This window comes from Mobula birostris, chromosome 20 (genome assembly GCF_030028105.1).
Source record: "Mobula birostris isolate sMobBir1 chromosome 20, sMobBir1.hap1, whole genome shotgun sequence".
Classification (NCBI taxonomy): Eukaryota; Metazoa; Chordata; class Chondrichthyes; order Myliobatiformes; family Myliobatidae; genus Mobula; species Mobula birostris.
The window spans coordinates 2,959,317-2,983,572 of record NC_092389.1 but is presented as its reverse complement, the minus strand read 5'-3'; the positions used below and the strand labels follow the sequence as shown (position 1 = coordinate 2,983,572).

The following is a 24,256-nucleotide window of genomic DNA, read 5'->3' as shown; positions in this document are numbered from 1 at the left end:
CATTTTCCATTGGTTTCTGTGAGACCCAACATAAGTAAACACACTTAGAATACTGGCTGCCTCGGGAGTTCACGGCTGTTATCATCATATTCCGCTGCGGGCTGATACTGACCTGGCTCTCAAGGAACTCTACGAGACCATCAACACGCTGGAGACTGCACACCCGAAGGCTCCCTCCATTGTCGCCGGTGCCTTCAATCGAGCGTCACTGACGAAAGTCTCTCTAAGTTTTGTCAGCACATTCAGGTGAGTACTCGTGGAGATAACACACTTGACCACGGCTACACTCCCTTCCGCAACACTTACAGAGCTGTCCTTCGACCAGCTTTTGGAAAATCAGACCACTCTTCGATCCTGCTTTTGCTGACGTACAGGCAGAAGCTGAAACAAGAGGCGGCCATCGTTAAAACCGTCCACTGTTGGTCTGACCAATCGGTCTCCAGGCTGCAGGACTGCTTTGATGACGTCGACTAGAATGTCGTCCATGATGAGGATGTCTCCAAGTGCATCGATGATGTTGCCCCCAGAAGTCAGGCAGGGTCTTCCCGAACCAGAAACCCTGGATCAACAGTTCCGTGCGAGCAGCATTTACCACGCGACATAGAGCTTACGCTGCTGGCTGCCTCGGGAGTTCACGGCTGTTATCATCATATTCCGCTGCGGGCTGATACTGACCTGGCTCTCAAGGAACTCTACGAGACCATCAACACGCTGGAGACTGCACACCCGAAGGCTCCCTCCATTGTCGCCGGTGCCTTCAATCGAGCGTCACTGACGAAAGTCTCTCTAAGTTTTGTCAGCACATTCAGGTGAGTACTCGTGGAGATAACACACTTGACCAAACCTGCGAAACAACAATACAGGGACAAGGTTGAGTCAAGGTTCACAACAAATAGCACACGTGACTTGTGGTGAGGACTGCATACCATCTCAGACTTCAAAACCAAACGTCGTGGTGCCACCAACATCGCGGCCTCTCTCCCAGGTGAATTCAATCGCTTTTACGCTCGGTTCGGTGTCGGTTACTCTGAGCCTCCAAGGAAAGCCACCGCTACAACCTACAACCTGGTCATCTCTGAGGCTGAGGTACACAGATGTTTCCAACGGGTGGACAGTCGCTAGGCTGCGGGACCAGACAGCATCCCAGGGCGAGTACTCAGAACGTGCACAGCACAACTGGCAGGTGTGTTTACAGACATTTTTAATCTCTTCCTCTCCCACTGCAGAGTGCCCTCCTGCTTCAAATCATTCACCATTGTCCCTGCACCAAAACAGATCAAGATAACATTCCTGAATGACTGGTGTCCTGTTGCACTCACCTCAATAATAAGCAAATGCTTTGAGAGGCTGGTCAAGGACTACATCCCCACTGGACCCCTTACAATTCGCCTACTGACACAACCGATCAACTGATGACACAGCAGCCACAGCTCTACACACCATCCTAACACACCAGGAGAAGAAGGATGCTTATGTGAGAATGCTGTTCTTGGACTACAGTTCAGCTTCAGGCTCAACAGGAAGCTCACAGAGCTTGGCCTTGACCGTGCCTTGTGCAGCTGGATCCTGGACTTCCTGTCAGATCGCCGGCAGGTGGCAAGAGTGGGCTCCCTCACCTCTGCCCCTCAACAAAGGAGCCCTTCAGGGCTGTGTACTAAGTCCCCTCCTTTACTCCCTGTATACCCATGACTGTGTCGCCACCCACAGCTCCAATCTGCTAATTAAATTTGCCAACAACATTACATTGATTGGCCTTATCTCAAACAATAACGAAGTGGCCTATAGGGAAGAAGTCATATCTCTGACACAGTGGTGTCAAGAAAACAACCTCTCCCTCAATGCCACAAAAACAAAGGAGCTGGTTGTGGATTACAGGAGGAATGGAGACGGGCTAACCCCTATTGACATCAATGGATCTGGGGCTGAGAGGGTGAACAGCTTTAAGTTCCTCGACATAAACATCACCGAGGACCTCATGTGGTCTGTGCACACCAGCAGTGTGGTGAAAAAGACACAACAGCACCTCTTTCACCTCAGACGGTTGAGGAAGTTGGGTATGGGCCCCCAAATCCTTAAAAACTTTCGACAGGGTCACAATTGAGAGCATCCTGACTGGCTGCACACTGCCTGGTATGGGAACTGTACCTCCTTTAATCGCAGGACTCTGTAGAGAGTGGTGCAGACAGCCCAGCGCATCTGTAGTTGTGAAATTCCCATGATTCAGGACATTTACAAAGACAGGTGTGTAAAAAGGGCCCGTAGGATCATTGGGGACCCAAGTCTCCCCAACCACAATCTATTCCAGCTGCTACCATCTGGGAAGCAGTACTGCAGCATAAAAGCCAGGACCACCAGGCTCCGGGACAGCTTCTTCCACCAGGCCATCAGACTGATGAACTTATGCTGATTTGAGTGTACTCTATATTACACTGCCTGTTCTATTTATTATAAATTACTGTGATTGCACATTCACATGGAGATGTAATGAAAAGATTTTTACTCATGTATGTGAAGGATATAAGAAATAAAGTCAATTTAATAATTGTACATGAGTGCAAACTATTGGTGTGTGTATATATATATATATACACACACACACACACACACACACACACACACACACACACACACACACACACACATATACATATACACATACACACACACAGCTGGTTGTATGTACGTGTGTGGGCACGTGGCCAAGTAGTTACGGCCATTGGACTAGTGACCTGAAGGTCATGAGTTCGAGCCCCAGCTGAGGGAGCGTGTTGTGTCCTTGAGCAAGACACTTAGTCACACATTGCTCTGCGACGACACTGGTGCCAAGCTGTATGGGTCCTAATGCCCTTCCCTTGGACAACATCGGTGTCGTGGAGAGGGTCTTCCATACAACCTTGCCCAGGCCTGTGAAGACTTTCCAGGCGCAGATCCATGGTCTCGCAAGATGGACACACACACACACACACACACACTCTCCCTCTCTCTCTCCTCTCCGAGGGTCGACTTGGAATTTTCCTCGTGGTAGTTCCTCATTCGGATTTCGGGAGACTTAAGACTTTCCTCTGGGGCAGAGTAGAGTAAAGGTGGGCTTCCTTCCCCCACCTCCTCCCTCAGCGAGGGGCTTAGACTGGAGGTGTTTGCTAATCAGCTGGGGAAGGGGATATATTGAGTACTTTATACTTTATTGTCGCTAAACAATTGATACTAGAACGTACAATCATCACAGCGATATTTGATTCTGTGCTTCCTGCTCCCTGGATTACAAATCTATAGTAAATAGTAAAAATTTAAATTATAAATCATAAATAGAAAATCGAAAAGGGAAAGTAAGGTTGTGCAAAAAAACCGAGAGACAGGTCCGGATATTTGGAGGGTACGGCCCAGATCCGGGTCAGGATCCGTTCAGCAGTCTTATCACAGTTGGAAAGAAGCTGTTCCCAAATCTGGCCGTACGAGTCTTCAAGCTCCTGAGCCTTCTCCCGGTGGGAAGAGGGACGAAAAGTGTGCTGGCTGGGTGGGTTGTGTCCTTGATTATCCTGGCAGCACTGCTCCGACAGCGTGCGGTGTAAAGTGAGTCCAAGGATGGAAGATTGGTTTGTGTGATGTGCTGCACCGTGTTCACGATCTTCTGCAGCTTCTTCCGGTCTTGGACAGGACAACTTCCATACCAGGTTGTGATGCACCCTAAAAGAATGCTTTCTACGGTACATCTATAAAAATTAGTGAGGGTTTTAGGGGACAGGCCAAATTTCTTTAGTTTCTCAGGAAGTAAAGGCGCTGGTGGGCCTTCTTGGCAGTGAACTCTGCTTGGTTGGACCAAGTCATTTGTGATTGACCCCGAGGAACTTAAATCTTTTGACCTGTTCCACTTGCGCACCACCGATGTAAATTGGGTCGTGCAGTCCACTACTGCTTCTGCAGTCAACAACCAATTCCTTCGTCTTGCTGACGTTGAGGGATAGGTTATTGTCTTCGCACCATGTCACCAGGTTCTTAATTTCCTCTCTGTACTCAAACTCATCATTACCCGAGATACGGCCTACAATTGTTGTGGCATCAGCAAACTTATACATTGAGAGAGAGGAGAAGAAAGGATGGAGTTTGAATTTGATTGCTGATGTTTAACAACTATGTGAGTATCAGGCATGGGATGAACCCTCACTCATACACTCTCATTCATTTTGCCGAAGCTGACTGTGCTTATTAAAGTAGTCAGTGGCAAGACCTGCAGAAGTGACCCAAGGAGAATTTCAGAATCAGGTTTATTATCACCGGCATGTTACGTGAAATTTGTTAACTTAGTAGCAGCAGTTCAATGCAATACATAATCTAGAAAAAAAAAGTAAATCAAATACAGTACAATAGATTAAAAATCGTGCAAAAAAACAGAAATTATATATATTAAAAAGTGAGGTAGTGTTCACGGATTCAATGTCCATTTAGAAATCAGATGGCAGAGGGGAAGAAGCTGTTCCTGAATCACTGAGTGTGTGCCTTCAGGTTTCTGTACCTCCTACCTGATGGTAACAGTGAGAAAAGGGCATTCCCTGGGTGCTGGAGGGCTCCTCTCTTTCTCTCCCCCCACCCTGCCCCCCAAATATTAAAAGACTATTTTCTGTTTCTATCAAGGTTGTCTAGGGCAGTGAACTGCGTGATAGTCAGCACCTTTGTGATAATCAAGCGTGTCTTGTTTCGTCCTAACAGCGGAAGGATTTCCGAAACAGCAGTTTTTATGTGGTGGTGGTGGTGAAGACTGAGGACGAGGTGTGTGGTGGTGCCCTGCCCTTCTACCCACTGAAAGAAGGTACGAACGGGGGCGCTGTGTAAGGAAGGTGGGGTGGCGGTGATAAACACAAGGGTTTGTCTTCTGGAAGAAGGCAGAGAAGGGCAAAGAGCACCTCCAGCTATTGTGGAAGTAGGTAACAGGCACCTGACTAAACCAGACTGTCCGGGGGGAAGGGGCCATACCCCAGCACTCTGACTCAACAATATATCGCACTCAAAAGCTTCAGTTGTTGTTCAGACCAAACATCAGAATGGGGAAGAAATGAGATTGAAGTGACTTTGACTGTGGAATGATTGTTGGTGCCAGACAGGGTGGTTTGAGTATCTCAGAAACTGCTGATCTCCTGGGAGTTTCACACACAACAGTCTCTAGAGTTTACAGAGAATAGTGCAAAAAAACAAAAAAAAACATCCAGTGAGCAGCAGTTGTGTGGGTGAAAATGCCTTGTTAATGAGAGAGGTCAGAGGAGAATGGCAGGACTGGTTCAAGCTGACAGGAAGGTGACAGTAACTCAAATAACCACACGTTACAACAGTGGTGTGCAGAAGAACATCTCTGAATGCACAACATGTTGAACCTTGAAGTGGACGGGCTACAGCAGCAGAAGACCATGAACACACACTCAGTGGCCATTTTATTAGGTACCGGAGGTATCTGATAATGTGGCTACTGGATGTATATCATTGGTAATAAACCTGACTCTGATTCAGCCATTTCTTAGGTACTATGTGACTCAGATTACAAAGTAAGGGGGAAGGGCCAGCACTTCGGCAACTTAAACTGGATGTCTGTGACCTTTTACTGGAGACAGTTCAGAGAAGGTTCACCAGGATGATTTATGAGCTGGTGGGAGGGTGTGCCCTTTCTGCACTCTCCGTCTCCCCATTCCTTACACACTCCCCTGAAGTCTGGACAATAAGAATGATTGAAAACCTAATAAATGAAGTCTGCAGTGGAAGGGAATTCTGTTTTTCTTCCCTCAGATGCTGCCCGACCAGTTGAGTGTTTCTAGCACTCAATGTTTTTATTTGATGCCCAACATCTGCAGTTTCTTAAAAATTATTTCTGTCTGCTGCTTGGAGTTTGTTTTTATTTAGATAGAGTCATAGAGTAATATTGCACAGAAACAGGCTCTTCTGCCAATCTAGGCCATGCCAAACTTATTCTGCCTTTTCCTATCAACTAAACACAAGGAAAAGGGATTTGTTCAGGTAGGCACCTTGACTAGCTTGGACCAGTTTGGTCAAAGGACTATATAACTCAGTGACTGAACTTGCAGATTTTCTATTGTTGAATGTCTCAATCTGATGTTAGAATATATTTCTTTTTTTCTCTCTTTCCAGATGAGCCGATGGGTTTGGGGAATCGAACTAAAATCCTGAATGTGACTGTGGTGCCAGCTGTGAATTGTGAGCATTTCAGCTTGGAGAAAGTTGTGTAACCAGTTCTCAAGGGCAACCAAAGTGCCAGAGAATTTGTGTTCAACTAAATCTCTAATATTCAAAACTCCTTGTGTCCCCATACACAGCTTGTATGAACAACACAGATATCATTTACACATAGTTAATGCTGCTCTCTGTGTCCTCAAGCCCTGCCTCATTGGGATATGGTGTTCCATTTTGTGAATTCATTCACAAGGTTGCTGGCATAGCTTGTAGTTTCAACCCTACCTTGATGTCTTTTCTCTGGACTGATGGCTTTCTTGGCTGCTGGTCTGGAGTTATACACAGACCAGACCAGGTAAGGGTGCGAGATGGAAATGGATTTAACACTGCAGGTCCAGTGCCCTTCCTCATATCTTGGACCTGAAACATTATCTCTATTTCTTCTTTCCAGAGATGCTGCTTGACCTGCTAAGTGTTTCCAAAATTTTCTGCTTTTTATTTTAAATTTCCAGTAACTGCAGTTTTTTTTTATTTTTCAAGGATAGGAGAGTTCCCTTCCTGAGGGACTTCAGTGAAGCAGATGGGATTTTCCTCCCCTGCACAATGTCGAGATTTGAGTTCCTGACAGTCCTTCAGGAATTATTAGCCCTGACCTCTCATCTCATCTCGGTGACATACTGTTGTGATAGCATGCTATTCTTGTTGCCTTTGACTGAAATGTATGGTGTTCTGCCTCTTGAACTCAATCCCCCAACTAATGAAGGCTGTGAGGTGATGTTACAGCTCTATAAAAGTCTGGTTAGACCACACATACAATATTATGTTCATTTCTGGTCATCTCATTATAGGAAGGATGTGGAAGCTTCAGAGAGGGAGCAGAGGAGATTTACCAGGATGCTGTCTGGATTAGAGAGGGTGCAGAGGAGATTTACCAGGATTCTGCCTGGATTAGAGAGGGTGCAGAGGAGATTCACCAGGATGCTGCCTGGATTAGAGAGGGTGCAGAGGAGATTCACCAGGATGCTGCCTGGATTAGAGAGGGTGCAGAGGAGATTTACCAGGATTCTGCCTGGATTAGAGAGGGTGCAGAGGAGATTCACCAGGATGCTGCCTGGATTAGAGAGGGTGCAGAGGAGATTCACCAGGATGCTGCCTGGATTAGAGAGGGTGCAGAGGAGATTTACCAGGATTCTGCCTGGATTAGAGAGGGTGCGGAGGAGATTCACCAGGATGCTGCCTGGATTAGAGAGGGTGCAGAGGAGATTCACCAGGATGCTGCCTGGATTAGAGAGCATGTTTTATGAGTAGAAGTTGAGTGAACTAGGGCTTTTCTCTTTGGAGCGAAGGAGAATGAGAGGTGACTTGATGAAGATGTATAGGTGGACAGCCAGCACCTTTTCCCCAAGATGGTGATGGCCAATACCAGAGCACATCCATTTAAAGTGACTTGAGGAAGATTTAGGGGAGAAATCAGAGGTGTGTTCTTTCTACAGAGACTGGTAAGTGCCTGTAAAGTACTGTCGGGACTGATGGTAGAGACTGATACAATGGAGACATCTAAAAGACTTAAGCACATGGATATAAGGAAAATGGAGGGTTGTGTGCTGTTTAAGGGGGAATGGTTACACCAAGTTGATATAGGTTGGCACAAGGACCTTTACTGTTCTGTTCTGAAAAGACAATAGGGAGGTGAGATCTGACAACTCAGCAGAAGCATCAATCATTGTCTCTGTCACTGTTTATTCCTGCAAGTTCTTGGGCTGCTTCAACTTGTCTACCAAATGCAGGAGTAATGATCAGCAACAGTTGTTGCATGTTGGCCATGGCATGGTGTGAATTGTTTGTCTAGAATAATTCTCAATATCTTCGATGCTATTGAGAAGATATAACCTCCAATGCCTCATATGGACATAGGCATATAACCATAGAGTAGTATAATCCAGAATCTTGGATTATCAGTATTCCCTTCATTGATGAAGACTTTGATCTCTGTAATATCATACTCTTGGGAAGATTTTCAGTGCTGAATCAGTCCTCTTCTGTTTCCTCTTATAGCAGTGGCCTACGTCAATGGGGTGCTCTTCAGTCTGGGGATTTTCCTGGCATTTTACCTGCTCACACTTCTCATTGCATGCTGGGAGCATAGAAGGTAAGTGTATTGGCACTTCAAATGTTTTGAGGAGAAGGAGACTTTGAAAGGGATCAGTGGTCCTTATTTGGAAGATTTGCCTCTGTCACTGCATCCACAGTTTTGTAATCTCTGTTCTTGCTGTGTTGATCTCTTTACTTGATTATTGGAGACTTGGAAAGGAGGTGCTCTCTGCTTACAATGGATAACACAATAGAAAAGTACGTGTTATTGCAGCCTTCCCATTCCTCACTTCCAACCTCCTATTCCTCCTGCACACTGGGTTATGACGATATTGGACAAGGAACTAACTTCCGTGACTGGAAGTTTGATGAGCTGTAGGTGCCTAAGCACTGTCCACCGTACTGGAACAGGTAAAAATTTAGGTGTTTAAAGCAAATGCCTGCACCTGGAGTTAAACACTTTGTAATAGCAGATAGGGGCCCAGATCCTCTATATTTGCTTAGATTGACATAGGAAAGCAATGTTTTTCATGTGGCCTGGTGAAGTGACTGCAGGCATTGGCTCTGAATGCCAACATTTGAGGTTTTAAAGCATCCTGTTTTAACAGTTAGCCACTCAAACTAAGGGTTCTTGTCAACAGCTGATCATCAGATTCGGCCACCATTGCCATCTTCTTGTTTTAAAGTCCTCACCTCCACGCCTGGTGTTGGAGATCTTCTTCATCAGGGTCCACGGACTTATCCTGCTTCCCCAAAGCAGGAGGAAAATAACTCAAGCAACACACATCAAAGTTGCTGGTGAACGCAGCAGGCCAGGCAGCATCTGTAGGAAGAGGTGCAGTCGACGTTTCAGGCCGAGACCCTTTGTCAGGACCACACATACAATATTATGTTCATTGTTATGTCCTGACGAAGGGTCTCGGCCTGAAATGTCGACTGCACCTCTTCCTACAGATGCTGCCTGGCCTGCTGCGTTCACCAGCAACTTTGATGTGTGTTGCTTGAATTTCCAGCATCTGCAGAATTCCTGTTGTTTGAGGAAAATAACTCGCTATTTTTACTCCTCATTTGCAAAGTGTTTCGAGTCACAGAGTGCTACAGCTCAGAACCAGGCCCTTTGGCCCGTCCAGTCTGTGCCGACCTGATCTTCTGCCTCGTCCCGTTGACCTGCACCCAGGCCACAGCCCTCCAAACCCCTCCCATCCATGTACCTGTCCAAACTTCTCTTAAATATTGCAATCGAACCCGCATCCACCACTTCTGCTGGCAGCTCATTCCACACTCTCGCCACTCTCTGAGTGAAGACGTTCTCTTTCAATGTTTCACCTTTCACCCTTAATCAAGGACCTTTAGTTCAAGTCTCACCCAACCTGAGGTTAAAAAGCCCATCCTATCTATACTCATCATTCGATGGGCCAGATGGCCTAAATCTGCTCCTATGTCTTATGGGATCACACGGACAGTTGGCACGCAACATCCATGGTTGACCCTGACCAGTGGAGGGCCTCAGTTAATCTGCTCTACTTTTGATCTATGGTAGTTCTGTGTACTGTTCATAATAGACCAGTTAGTCTGCCCTCAGTGGTTGGGAAGATGTTGGAGCCAATTATCAAGGATGTGGTTTCAGTGTACTTGAAGGCACATGAAAAAATAGACCATAGTCAGCATGGTTTTCTCAAGGGGAAGTCTTGCCTGAGAAGTCTGTTGGAATTCTTTGAAGAGATAACAAACAGGAGAGACAAAGGAGAATCGGTTGATGTTGTGTACTTGGATTTTCAGAAAGCCTTTGACAAGGTACCACACAAGGCTGATTAACAAGCTACAAGCCCATGGTATTGCAGGGAAGATTCTGGCATGGATAAAGCAGTGGTTGATGGGCGGGAGGCAAAGAGTGGGAATAAAGGAAGCCTTTTCTGACTGGCTGCTGGTGACTAGTGATGTTCCACAGAGGTCTGTGTTGGGACAGATTCATTTTATGTTATATGTCAATGATTTGAATGATGGAATTTTTGGCTTTGTTGCAAAGTTTGCAGATGATATGAAGACGGGTGGGGGGACAGGTAGTTTTGAGGAAGTAGAGTGACCACAGAAGGACTTAGACAGATGAGGAGAATGGGCAAAGAAGTGGCAGATGGAATACAGTGTTGGGAAATGTATGGTCATGCACTTTGGCAGAAGAAATGAAAGGGTTGACTATTTTCTAAATGGAGAGAAAATACAAAAATCTGAGGAAGGAATGTGCTGAAATTGGAGAGGATTCAAAGGAGGCTTGTGAAACTGATTCTGGGATTGAATGGCTTGTCATATGAAGAGCATTGATGGCTCTGGGCCTGTGTTCACTAGAATTCTGAGGAATGAGGGGTGACCTCATTGAAACCTTTCGAATGGTGAAAGGCCTTGATAGAGTGGATGTGGAGAGGATGTTTCCTATGGTGGGAGAGTCTAAGACCAGAGGACGCAGCCTCAGAATAGAGTGGTGTCCTTTTAGAACAGAGATGAAGAGGAATTTCTTTAGCCAGAGAGTAGTGAATCTGTGGAATTCTTTGCCGCAGGAAGCTGTGGAGGCCAAGTCTTTATGTATATTTAAGGCAGATTCTTGACTCATCGGGGCATGAAGGGATATAAGGGGAAGACAGGAGACTGGGGCTGAGAGGAAAATTGGATCAGCCATGCTGAAATAGTGCAGATTTGATGGGCCGAATGGCCTGATTCTGCTCCTATATCTTATGGTTTTATAATACCTTGAGGCACTGAGACCTTTCGAGTGCTTTCCAAGAAGCAGAGGAGAGATTTGTGTTGGAGATGAGCAAGACTTTAGAAAAGTGGCAAAGCAGGAAACAGAGAGGGTTGAGACCTTTAAAGGAAGAGGAAATGACATCAACGCTGAACGGTTCAGGAAAGTTGAGAATGGGAAAATTGTTCCACCGTTCCAATGGTTAAGAGACGAAATTTGAACAAAGAGCCAGATTTGGATCCCTGATCACGGTGGGTTGTGATAGATAAGGTTCAGATGTTTGCATTAAGTTGTGATTAGGGTTCTTAACGAGGCATTGCCTTTTGAAGATGTCCTCAGTGGTGGCGAGGTGAGTGCCAATGACTCAGGGTTTCTTTTCCTGAGGTACTTCCTAACTCACTGGTTATTTTCAACATTCTCTTACTTCAGTTTTCCAACAGCACGTTCTACAGCTCACAATTCCAGCATTCCCTCCTCCTCCCCACTTAAACTTTCTCAGTGCTGATGTGAGGTCACTGCCTGCCAGTAGTCTATATATGGAACCAACAGCCAAAGGGAAAGGTTGAGCGAGCTATTTCTTCTCTTTGGAGAGAAGATGCAGAGCTATGTTGGAGGGAAGTATTTGATTACTCTAACAATCAACCTAACCCTGAGAGTGGGTTAAAATGTTGACACAACAACATGAGTCAAAGGGCTTGTACTGTTCTATGTAATGGATGGACTAACTCTGTAATGGGTCCTTCCTTCCCCTTTGAATTTAGCTGAACCAATTTGGTAGGAATTGCTTGGCTCCTGACCTTGCTGGTAGCAGTGTGCTGCTGATCTGTCCAGGCTGCAGACAAATGCTTTATCACTTGAACTTTATTAGGCCTGTCAGGAGTACAAATGCAAGTCACCAACCTTTGCAGTGAAGCTCTGTAAGGAATGATTCTGACCTCGTCATAGTCATACTTTATTGATCCTGGGGGAAATTGGTTTTCGTTACAGTTGCTCCATAAATAATAAATAGTAATAGAACCATAAATAGTTAAATAGTAATATGTAAATTATGCCAGTAAATTATGAAATAAATCCAGGACCAGCCTATTGGCTCAGGGTGTCTGACCCTCCAAGGGAGGAGTTGTAAAGTTTGATGGCCAACCTCATTTTATAGACAAAAGCTGTTTCAATAGTCCACTGAGCAAATATGCGGCTGTTCAGAGTCCAGTTCTTGCCTCCAAACCTGAGAGAGAGAATTGTAAAAAAAAAATAAATCATCTGGTGCAGATCCAAGTTTCTGAGAAACTTCACTCTGTCTTGTTATCAGGCCAAGTGCATATTCCTCTGTTACCTTCCTCGCTCCTGTTTACCTGGCTGCCATTGATTTATTATTGTCACATCAGACTAGATGGGCTGACGGGCCTGCTTCTGTGCTGTAGTGGTTTATGACAGATTTGGGAGGGGTATAGAGGACTACGGTCTAGCTGTGGGCCGATGGGACTAGGCAGAATAGCAGTTCAGCATGAACTAGATGGGCTGAAGGGCCTATTTCTGTGTTGTACTGCAATACAGTGAAATCTTTGTTTTGCCTGCCATCTATACAAATCGTTCAAAGCATCTGTGCATTAAAGAGGAAAGCAATAACAATGTAGAATATAATGTTATGGTTACAGAGAGTGCAGTACAGGTAGTCATAAGGTGCAAGAGCCATGACAAGGTAGATTCACAGATCAAGAGTTATCTTTATTGTACAAGAGGTCTTACAACAGTGGAGTGGAAGCTGTCCTTGAGCCTCCTGTTATGTTTTCAAGCTTTTGTACCTTCTGCCCAATGGAAGTGAAGAAATCAGAGTGTCTTTGATTACATTGGCTACTTTCCCGAGGCAGCAGGAAGCGTAGACCGAGTCAGCGGAGGAGTAGCTGGTTTTCATGAATGTCCAGCCATGTCCACAGTCTCTTGCGGTCTTGGGCAGAGCAGTTGTCATAATTCCTTTGTAGAGAACCTTCTCCAGAGTTCCTAATTGGATCTAGTACTGGGTTTTATCTCTGCCATGTTGTCTCTCAGTCGAGACACTAGATCATTAGATTTAAAAAGGGAGATGTGGGGACACAGGGTTTAACAATAGCCTGTTAGCTTTTTCCTGATTATGGTCTGTTAATGGTGCTGGGCTCATTTGTGATATTCACAAGATTGAGGAGCTTGCTGGCATTCTTTGCATGAGCAAACAGCTGAAGGGCAGGGTGGGAGCTTCTCTCAGTGTGTTTAGGAAGGAACAAGTGATGTCGAGCTAATTATTTTCTAATTGGATGATTCTCTCTCCAATATTTCTACTGCAGTACCCACACTGTACCCACACTGTTTGCTCCAGCTGTTAATGCTTTATTAGAGATAAGCTGTACTTATCACATGTACATGGAAATATACAGTGAAATGTGTTGTTTGAGTCAAGGACCAGCAGAGTTCGAGAATGTGCTGGGGCCAGTCCAAAGGGGTCGCTAAGCTTCCGACAACAGCTCACTCACCCTAACCTGTACACTTTTGGAGTGTGGGAGGGAACTGGAGCACCTGGAGGAAGCCCACGGTCATGGGGACAGCGTGCAGTGGGGACTGAACCCAGCTTGCTGGTGTTGTTGTCACGCTGCCATGCACGATGGAAGTGTAACGTAATCTGCCTGTACCTCTCCACAGGTATCAGAGGAAATACATCTATCAGGATGTGAGTCGCACACTTTGTCAGCCAGAAGTTAAAAGTGAATCGAAGATGCAGTATTTCTATGTGGATGTCTCAACACTGTCGGAAAAGAACGCCTCGGTCCAACTCTACGTGAAACGCATCCAGCACTTTGTCCTAAGGTGGGTGATAATGATTCAGCATTATTGCCTATGCTTCAAGGAAGGTTTAGAGCTCCTGTTATCTTCCTGTGTTCTCCAGGCACAATACTGCTTCATCAATTGTGGATAAGTATAGTTTGCTTGGTTAAGTATTGTGGTTTTGCCTTTGATGTACAGAAGGAAAACATTTTGGGTCAATGACCCTGTCCTCGGTCACAACCTGTACCACTCTTTGTTTCGAGCACCCTGTCTAGTTTAGATTTCTAACATCTGTGCTTTTCTGATTTCCCATTTGACCTGCACTCGTGCAGCTATTGTATATCTGTGCTGAGAGTTCCTCAGAACGTAGCTATCTGTTTATTGTTAAGAGTCCAGCAGCATAGAAACAGGCCACTTGGCCCGTCCCATCCATGCTGTATCTATACTAGCCCCACTCATGGCCTTCATGCCTTGGATTTATAAATAGAGTGCTTGTCTAGACACACGGTAAACTTACCTTCTCAGCCCGCAATCACTCTCTCGTACCTTGTCTATATCCTTCATTAACTTGTCTCTTGGAGCAGAGGTGTAATTTGTGTGGTTCTTTGTACTTTTGTGTGGAAGATGGGGTGAATTAGTCTAGCTCCTCTCATTTGAATTTTTATTTATTTAAAGATGCAGCATGGTAACAGGCCCTTCTGACCTAATGATCTGCACTGCCAAATTAGACCCATGTGACTTGCTTTGAAATGTGGGAGGAAACCAGAGCACCCTGAGGAAATCAATGTGGTCACGGGGAGAATGTATATACACATATAGCAACAGAATTGAGCTGGCACTGTAGTAGCTACACTACCTCCTAACTCAAAGTGTAAAGTAAATTTATTATCAAAATACATATGTGTCACCATATGCAACTGTGAGATTCATTTTCTTATGGGCATTCTCAACAATCTTTAGAATAGTAACTATAACAGAATCAATGAACGACTGCCAAACTAGGGCTTCAACCAGAGGGCAGAAGGCAACAAGCTGTGCAAATGCAAAAAGAAGAAACTGTAATATAAATAAGCAGTAAATATCGAGAACATGATAAAGAGCCTTGAAAGTGAGTCAATAGATTGTGGGAACATGATGGGGCAAGTGAAGTTATCCCATTTGGTTCAGGAGCCTGATGGTTGAGGGGTAATAACTGTTTCTGAACCTGGTGGTGTGAGTCCCAAGGCTCCTGTACCTCCTTCCTGATGGCAGCAGCAAGAAGAGAGCACGTCCTGGGTGGTGGGGTCCCTGATAATAGTTGCAGCTTTCCTGCGACAGTGTTTCATGTAGATGTGCTGAATGGTGGAGAAGGCTTTACCCATAGTTCAACTTGCATATACAGTTAAGATCTCTATCTAGTTAGCCACTCATGGAATCAATAAACAGAATCAGAATCCTTTATTATCGCCAAGTATGTGGACACATACAGGGAATTTGATGCCGGTTTCTCTGAGCTCTTGCTGTACAGAATCAAAAAGCAAACAAAACAATAGTGCAAGTAATCGTGAACTATATACAATGAGGTATACCTGTGTATGTACAGGTGGACTTGGTTTATAATAGACTAAAATTCAAGTGTTCATAAGACTGATGGCATACGGAAAGAAACTGTTCTTGTACCTATTTGTCCTGGCATTCAGTGGTCTAAAGCGTCTACCAGAAAGAAGGAGTTGGAGCAGTATAATATTTTGACCAGCAAAGGTGCTGACAGCCTCCACTATTTGATCTATTTCACACCCTGCATTTGGCAATTTACGAGAGATCGACTCATGATTGCCCTGTGTTCTTGATTCACTGTTTACCTTCTACGTGGCTACACCCACAGAGTGAATAAGTAAACTATTAAATTTCATAGAACAGCCAGAGATTGTGAAGTTCTAATTGCACATTAATCACCTGTGGGCAGTATGGTAACAATTAACCGAGCTAGTGACTGGGTTCAATTCTGCAGCTGTCTAAGGAGTTTGTACTCTCCCCATGACCACATGGGTTTTCTCCAGGTGCTCCAGTTTCCACCCGCATTCCAAAGACGTACACGATAGCGTTAGTAAGTTGCACGCATACTGTGTTGCCACTGGAAGCACAGTGACATTTACAGGCTGCCCCCAGCACATCCTCGGACTGTGTTGGTCACTGATGCAATGTTGCGTTTCACTCTGTTTCAATATACGTGTGACAAATAAAGCTAATCTTTAAAATCTGTCATTTTACATTTTTTTTATTTATCAAACAGAACTGCCGAACCGTTCAGATTTAATGCAACGCCTTCTCAACCTCAGGTAAGGACAGACGTTTAACATTTTAAGGAGCTGTACTGAGAAGCTTTCAAAGGGAATTTCCCCTCTGTTCTCGCCTTTGAGCATGTGACGTGTAGACATCTTCCCTGCCCACCATGAGCAAAGCCTCCAGAATTTTGGTTGTATTGACATCTGCAGAACAGAATGTCGGGTGAATACACCAGCACCCATGTTCAGCACTAATGACTCAGCTAGCGTTTCCCCTCAGGAAAGGGGCAAAATAAGGAACCAGGTGATGGTGCGTGGGAGTGAAATGGGGAACTGAACCCCATTTCTTAATATTGTCTGAGAAGAGCTTGAGAGGGTCACGGCCTCCTGTGAAGAATGGAATAGAGTCCTTACAGGAAGTGGAACATAGAACAGAAAAAGGCTCTTCGGCCCACCACGGTGCCAAGCTAACTAACCCATCTGCTCTATATCCCTCCATTCCCTGCTGCTCAGAGCCCTCCATTTTACTTTCATCCACTGTGAGTCTCTTAAATGACCCTAATGTATCTACCTCTACTACCAACCCTGGAAATGTGTTCCAGGTACCCAGCACGCTGCATTTTTTTTTTAAAAGTACCTCTGACACTCTGCACTCACCCACCTTCCTTCAATCACTTTAAGATTAAGCGGCCTACAGTATATTTGGCCATTTCCACCCTGTCCTCGCTATCAAGTCACCTTTCATCCTCCTTTGCTCCAATGAGTAAAGCCTTAGTTTACTCAACCTTTCCTTATCAGGCATGCTGTCTAATCCAGGCAGCATCCTGGATTAAATCTCCTCTGCACCTTCTCCAAAGCTTCCACATCCTTCCTATAATGAGGCGACCCAAATTGAACAGTTGCGTAGCAGTTAGCATGACACTATTGCAGCTCGGGGCGTTGGAGTTCGGAGTTCAGTTCTACTGTCCTGCCCGTGGAATGTGTGGGCTTCCTTTGAGTGCTCCAATCAACTGTTTATTCCCCTCCATTGATGCTGCCTGACCTGCTGAGTTCCTCCAGCATTTTGTGTGTGTGTGTGTTACTCAAGACTTCCAGCATCTGCAGAATCTCTTGCGTCTCATCCTCTATAATGTGTGCTTGCTAATGTCTGTAAAATGATGTACCTGAGGTTGAAAAGTCTCGGTAGTTTATGATGTCTTCATTGTTTTCCTGTTGTCCCTCCTCAGTACTTCAGATACAAGTTCTCCGATGGAGAAGAGTCTGTAATAGTTAAAGTGAGCTCGGATTCTGCATTTCCTTGTTCTGTGGTCTCAATTCAGGATGTCCTGGTAAGTGAGGAACATCGGCTTGGGAGGTCCATGTGAGCGTTGTATGTTTGGCATGGAACTGCAGCAATTTAGACATTTTGTCAACCGTGCTGAGGAAATTTAGCAAGTAAGTGAGTTAGTAGCCATGATAATTGTTCCAAGAGAGTTAACAGTCAAACATGAAGCAGAGAATAGATTGATGGTGATCTGAAGCAAAAAACCCTTCATCAGCCTCACTGTTTCAGTCCTTGCATGATCCTGTGCTCCCAAAGCTAGTTTGCACACCTACTCCAGAGCAATCTCTGTTCCTTTCCAATACCAATGAATGAGAGAGAAGGATAAACATTGCAGGTTTTGTGCAAGGAATTGTTCAGAAACCTGATTTTACATTTTGCCGATCTCCCAGTTATTTCTTTGTGTGTCCAACCGTCTCCACACTTGGAGTGTTGAACTATTCCAAGGTGTGGAGAATTTTGCATAAAATCAGTCAGGAGAGAGCAGGATCCTGGATTGTTTGGATTCTCTGCATTATGTTAATGTATAGTGTCACACCATAAAGTATAAGGGCAGAATGAGGCCATTTCAGCCTATCGAATCTGCTCTGTCTTTCAATCATGGCTGATTTATTATCCCTCTCAACCCCATTTTCCTGCCTTCTTCCTGTAACTTTTGACACTCTGACTATTCAAGAACCCATTAAACTCAATTTTAAATATACCCAATGGCTTGTCCTCCACAACCATCTATGACATTCACCATCCTCTGCTAAAGAAATTCCTCTTCATCTCTGTTCTAAACGAGCATCCCTCTATTCTGAGGCTGAGCCATCCTTAGATAAGGGGCCTGATGGGTGTTGTCTTTCAGCAAAGCTCAGTGCCACCATGTTGATGGTGGTGCCTTTAGCAAACATTTTGAACAGTAGGTAGTGCTGCGGTCTGGTCCCTCAGCTCCAGGGACGGAGCCTCCTGTGAAGTTTGTATATTCTCCCTGTGACAATGTGGGTTTCCTTCAGTTCTCCTCATGTCTCAAAGATGTGTTGGTAGGTTAACCGATTACTCTAAATTTCCCCTTGTAGATGGGGCAACACAGCAACATCTTGTGCTGTACTGTTTTATGTTCATAGTTAATAGTCAGGAGTTGTGGACCTTCATTTAAAAGCTTGAACTGATCTGCAGTGTGAGCTTGTTTACTGATGCTACTTGTATTTCTTCCAGTGCCCTGTCAATGATTTGGACAACAATGTTGCATTTAGTGGTACCTATCAAACTATGACAAAGAAAGCAGCCATTACTGTACAGGTAAGCAGCACTGCAGTGCTCTGTCCAGTGTGTACTGAGAACCAATGTGCTTGACTTCTGTCAGTGTCTGCTTCACCGTGGCTCAGTTGGTAGTTGGTAGAAGGTTGTGAAAAGAAACATGGCATTTGTCTCTGAGTTCCAGCTCTAAATCCTGAGGCACTATGCAGTATCAGGAGAGCCACCTGAGGAATGAGTTGTTGGATCATAAGATCATAAGACATAGGAGCAAAATTAGACCATTTGGCCCATCGTGTCAGCTCTGTATTTCTATCATTTATTATCCCTCTCAACCCCATTCTCCTGCCTTCTCCCTGTAACCTTTGGCACCCTGATTAATCAAGAACCTATCAACCCCCACTTTAAAAATACCCAATGATTTCACCGCCACAGCCATCTGTGGCAATGAATTCCACAGATTCACCACCCTCTGGCTAAAGAAGTTCCTCCCCCTCTTCATTCTAAATAGATGTTCTATTCTGAGGCTGTGCTCTCTGGTCCTAGACTCCCCCACTATAGGAAACATCATCTCCACATCCACTCTATCTAGGCCTTTCAATATTTGAAAGTTTTCAATGAGATCCCCCCCCTCATTTTTCTAAACTCCAGTGGGTACAGGCCCAACATCATCAAATGCTCCCCGTACGTTAACCCTTTCATTCCTGGGATCATTCTTGTGAACCTCCTCTGGATCCGCTCCAATGGCAGCACATCCTTTCTTAATATGGGGCCCAAAACAGGTCACAATACTCTTTGGTGCAGTCTAACCAGTGCTTTATAAAGCCTCAGCATTACATGCTTGATTTTATATTCTAGTTCTCTCGAAATGAATGCTAGAGTTATTGTTTATCACCAGGACAGATTTTATTTTTGAAATTCCATCTCTGCATTTTAATGTGCAATGGAGGAGCAAGCCAGACAATTTCACTAAAAGTCAGAAGTCAAAGTTCAAAAGTCAAGAAGTTATGTTGCAGCTTTATAAAACTCTGGTTAGGCCGCATCTGGAGTATTGCGTACGGTTCTGGTTGCCTCACTATCTGAACAATGTCAAGGCTTTGAAGAGGGTGCAGATGAGGTTTACCAGGATACTGCCTGGATGTGCTATCACGTGAGGTTGGACAAACTTGGGTTGTTTTCTCTGGAGTGGCAGGGACTGAGGGGAGATCTGATGGAGGTTTATAGGATTAGGAGAGGCATAGATAGAGTAGACAGGCAGTATCTTTTTCCCAGGGTTGAAATGGCTGATACCAGAGGGTGTGCATTTAGGGTGAGAGGGGATAATTTCAAAGAAGATGCTGGGGATAAGTTTTTTTCCACAGAGACTGATGGGTGCCTGGGGTGGTGGTAGAGGCAGGTATATTATTAGGCTTTGAAGAGACCTTTAGATAGGCACAAGAATGTGAGGAAAATGGAAGGATATGGGCATTGTGTAGGCATGTCCTATGTTCTAAAACTTTGGTCACTCATGTCAACAGCTCTATTCTATACACAGGTACCTGACAGAGCTCAACAGTGGATAGGCACAATCCTTTCTTTCCCATTGATAATTAATTTTCTTACTGCCTGCTGAGCTGGACATGAATGATCCCATGACACCAGTGTAGAAAGAGCAGGGAAGTTTCCCAGTTTCCAACCAGGACATTGCTTTCTCAATCAGCACTATCAAAAGAACTGGATGTTCCTTCATTTGTTGTGAGTGGCATCTTCCTGTGTATAAATTGTGTGTGGGCTTCATCTAAAGAATAAAGTTGTGTAGATATGAAAGCTGCAGTTCACTGGATAAGGTGTTATGTGGGTCCAGTTTTGGTTGTTTATTTCCCCATCACATACAGAAGTGTTGATCTTCACCTTCGGCTATTGGCATTGACCACCGACTTACCTCTTGGCATTCAAAACCATTGATATCTGATTTATTGTTTTACCCCTCCTGTGCCTTAGACCATTAGACACAGAGCCCATCGAGAATGTTCCGCCATTCAATCGTGGCTGACTTATTATCCCTCTCAACCTCATTCTCCTGCCTGCTTCCTGTAACTTTTGATGTCCTGACTAATCAAGAACCTATCGACCTCTGCTTCAAATATACTCAATGACTTGGCTTCCACAACAGTGTCTCACCACCCTCTGGCAAAAGAAATTCCTCCTCATCTCTTCTAAAATGACGTCCTTCTACTCTGAGGTTGTGCCCTCTGTCCTAGACCCCCCCACTAATGGAAACATCCTCTCCACGTCCAGTTTATCTAGGCCTCTTAATATTCGGTACTGGCAATGAATATTGCAATATTGTTGGATTGTGTCCAAGTCGTCCTCTGTGGGACCCTGGGTTCTGCAGTGTAATCCTATTTGTTTGGTCTTGATTGAAAGGCGTAGAGGTAAACATTGCCAAAAATGGTGTCAAAATTTGCTGTCAATCTCTCTGTTCTGAAATAACTATCAGAATCAGGTTTATTATCACCAGCATGTGTTGTGAAATTTGTTAACTTAGCAGCAGCAGTTCAATGCAATATAGAAAGTATAAAAATAAACAAGTAAATCAATTACAGTCAGTGTATATATGTATATTAAATAGATTAAAAATAATGCAAAAACTGAAGTAAAAAAAAATATATATTTTTTAAAAAAAAAGTGAGGTAGTGTCCAAGGGTTCAATGTCCATTTAGAAATCGGATGGCAGAGGGGAAGAAGCTGTTCCTGAATCGCTGAGTGTGTGCCTTCAGGCTTCTGTACCTCCTACCTGATGGTAACAATGAGAAAAGGGCATTCCCTGGGTGCTGGAGATCCTTAATAATGGACGCTGCCTTTCTGAGACACCACTCCCTAAAGATGTCCTGGGTACTTTGTAGGCTAGTACCCAAGATGGAGCTGACTAGATTTACAACCTTCTGCAGCTCCTTTCGGTCCTGTGCTGTAGCCCCTCCATACCAGACAGTGATACAGCCTGTCAGAATGCCCTCCACGATACATCTATAGAAGTTTTCGCGTGATTTAGGTGACAAACCAAATCTATTCAAACTCCTAATGAAGTATAGCTGCTGTCTTGCAGAGATTCTGTCAAAAGATTTCTCAGTACTTGATGAAAAGGAAGGTAGAGATAACAACAGACTTTTATAACCTGAACCTTGTAGAAGGTGGAAAGGCTCTGGTGAGTGTTAAAATGTCTGGCTTGGTTGAATTGCTGGTCAGTGGTGACCCCTGGAGTAATGGGTTCAGGCTTGTGTATGTCAAGAGGAGATGATCGGACTCTCTCTTGTTGGGGATGGTTGTGTGGGGTGAATGCTCCTTCCAGTTTATCAGCTCAAACTAATACAAGGCAGCAGATGTTCAACTCAGCAGCTGAATTCAACAGATAAGCTCCACAGTCCTCCACATTGCAACAGAATCCTCAGACTCAGAATCACGTTTATTATCACTGACATATGTTGTGAAAATCGTTGTTTTGTGGCAGCAGTGCAGTCCCTCGTACGTTGAGCAGTCCGTCCTCCCATTGCGACACCTGAAGAAGTCAGACTTGAGCTGATCCTTCACTGGTGTCTGAGAAGCTCTGTTAATTATGTCAAGGCAGACTGCTTTTTGACGTCCATTTCTACCATTGTAAATGTTCACAACTTCCACCACTGATGTCTCAATGCACCTTCCAAACACACACTCCACCACCTAGTAGGCCAAGGAGAGCAGTCACATGGGACATCAGGCTTACATCACTGGTGATCAACTAGAGCTCAAGAAAAGCAGCTACAATCTGTGCAAAGCTATCAAGACTGCGAAACAACAATACAGGGACAAGACTGAGTCAAGGTTCACAACAAATAGCACACGTGACTTGTGGTGAGGACTGCATACCATCTCAGACTTCAAAACCAAACGTCGTGGTGCCGCCAACATCGCGGCCTCTCTCCCAGGTGAATTCAATCGCTTTTACGCTCGGTTCGATGTCGGTTACTCTGAGCCTCCAAGGAAAGCCACCGCTACAACCTACAACCTGGTCATCTCTGAGGCTGAGGTACACAGATGTTTCCAACGGGTGGACAGTCGCTAGGCTGCGGGACCGGACAGCATCCCAGGGCGAGTACTCAGAACGTGCACAGCACAACTGGCAGGTGTGTTTACAGACATTTTTAGTCTCTTCCTCTGCTAATGTAGAATGCCCTCCTGCTTCAAATTATCCACCATTGTCCCTGTACCAAAAAAGGCCAAGGTAACATGTCAAGTCCAAGGCGTCCTGTCACACCCACCTCAATAATAAGCAAATGCTTTGAGAGGCTGGTCAAGGACTACATCTGCAGCTTGCTACCACCCAAACTGGACTCTGCTCTACATAACAACCTTAGTGGTTGTACATGGGTCATATTCTGCATGGAGGTCAGTGACCAGTGGTGTGCCTCAGGGATCTGTTCTGGGACCCCTACTCTTTGTGATTTTTATAAATAACCTGGATCAGGAAGTGGAGGGATGGGTTAGTAAATTTGCTGATGACACAAAGGTTGGGGGTGTTGTGGATAGTGTGGAGGGCTGTCAGAGGTTACAGTGGGACATCGATAGGATGCAAAACTGGGCTGAGAAGTGGCAGCTGAAGTTCAAGTGTGAGGTGGTTCATTTTGGTAGGGCAAATATGATGGCAGAATATAGCATTAATGGTAAGACTCTTGGCAGTGTGGTGGATCAGAGGGCTCTTGGGGTCCAAGTCCATAGGACACTCAAAGCAGCTGCGCAGGTTGACTCTGTGGTTAAGAAGCCATACGGTGTATTGGCCTTCATCAATCGTGGGAATGAGTTTAAGAGCTGAGAGGTAATGTTGCAGCTATATCGGACCGTGGTCAGACCCCACTTGGAGTACTGTGCTCAGTTCTGGTCGCCTCACCACAGGAAGGATATGGAAACTATAGAAAGGGTGCAGAGGAGATTTACAAGGATGTTGCCTGGATTGGGGAGCATGCCTTATGAAAATAGGTTGAGTGAACTTGGCCTTTTCTCCTTGGAGCGACAGAGGATGAGAGGTGACCTGATAGAGGTGTATAAGATGATGAGAGGCATTGATCGTGTGGACAGTCAGAGGCTTTTTCCCAGGACTGAAATGGCTAGCACGAGAGGGCATAGTTTTAAGGTGCTTGGAAGTAGGTACAAAGGAGATGTCAGGGGTAAGTTTTTTACACAGAGAGTGGTGAGTGCGTGGAATGGGCTGCCTGCGACGGTGGTGGAGGCGGAAACGATAGGGTCTTTTAAGAGACTCCTGGATGGATACATGGAGCTTAGAAAAATAGAGGGCTATGGGTAAAACCTAGGTAGTTCTAAGGTAGGGACATGTTCGGCACAGCTTTGTGGGCCGAAGGGCCTGTATTGTGCTGTATGTTTTCTATGTTTCTATGTTACACATCTGGAGAAGAAGGTTGCTTACGTGAGATTGCTGTTCTTGGACTACAGTTCAGCATTCAACACCCTAACTCCATCCAGGCTCGACAGGAAGCTCGAAGACCTTGGCCTTGACCCTGCCTTGTGCAGCTGGATCCCGGACTTTCTGTCAGATCGCCGGCAGGTGGTAAGAGGTGGGCTCCCTCACCTCCACCCCTCTGACTCTCAATACAGGAGCTCCTCAGGGCTGTGAACCGA

General features: G+C 45.0%; 1 protein-coding gene across 4 annotated transcripts in view; it reads left to right on the top strand.

Moving 5' to 3' along the window:
• The first annotated feature begins 482 nt into the window (after positions 1 to 482).
• The window catches only part of LOC140212737 (SID1 transmembrane family member 2-like), a 67,045-nt gene continuing 43,271 nt past the window's right edge, over positions 483 to 24,256 (top strand). For 2 of the 4 annotated variants that reach the window (XM_072283875.1, XM_072283876.1), the window contains exons 1-8: positions 490 to 809; positions 4,705 to 4,804; positions 6,130 to 6,195; positions 8,227 to 8,320; positions 13,664 to 13,828; positions 16,059 to 16,104; positions 17,277 to 17,378; positions 18,572 to 18,655. In XM_072283875.1, coding sequence (XP_072139976.1) covers positions 6,138 to 6,195; positions 8,227 to 8,320; positions 13,664 to 13,828; positions 16,059 to 16,104; positions 17,277 to 17,378; positions 18,572 to 18,655 — 549 coding nt within the window. In that variant the 5' untranslated portion in view covers positions 490 to 809; positions 4,705 to 4,804; positions 6,130 to 6,137. Of the gene's footprint in view, positions 810 to 4,704; positions 4,805 to 6,129; positions 6,196 to 8,226; positions 8,321 to 13,663; positions 13,829 to 16,058; positions 16,105 to 17,276; positions 17,379 to 18,571; positions 18,656 to 24,256 lie in introns of all 4 variants that reach the window. The other 2 variants (XM_072283874.1, XM_072283873.1) reach the window with 2 other exon arrangements.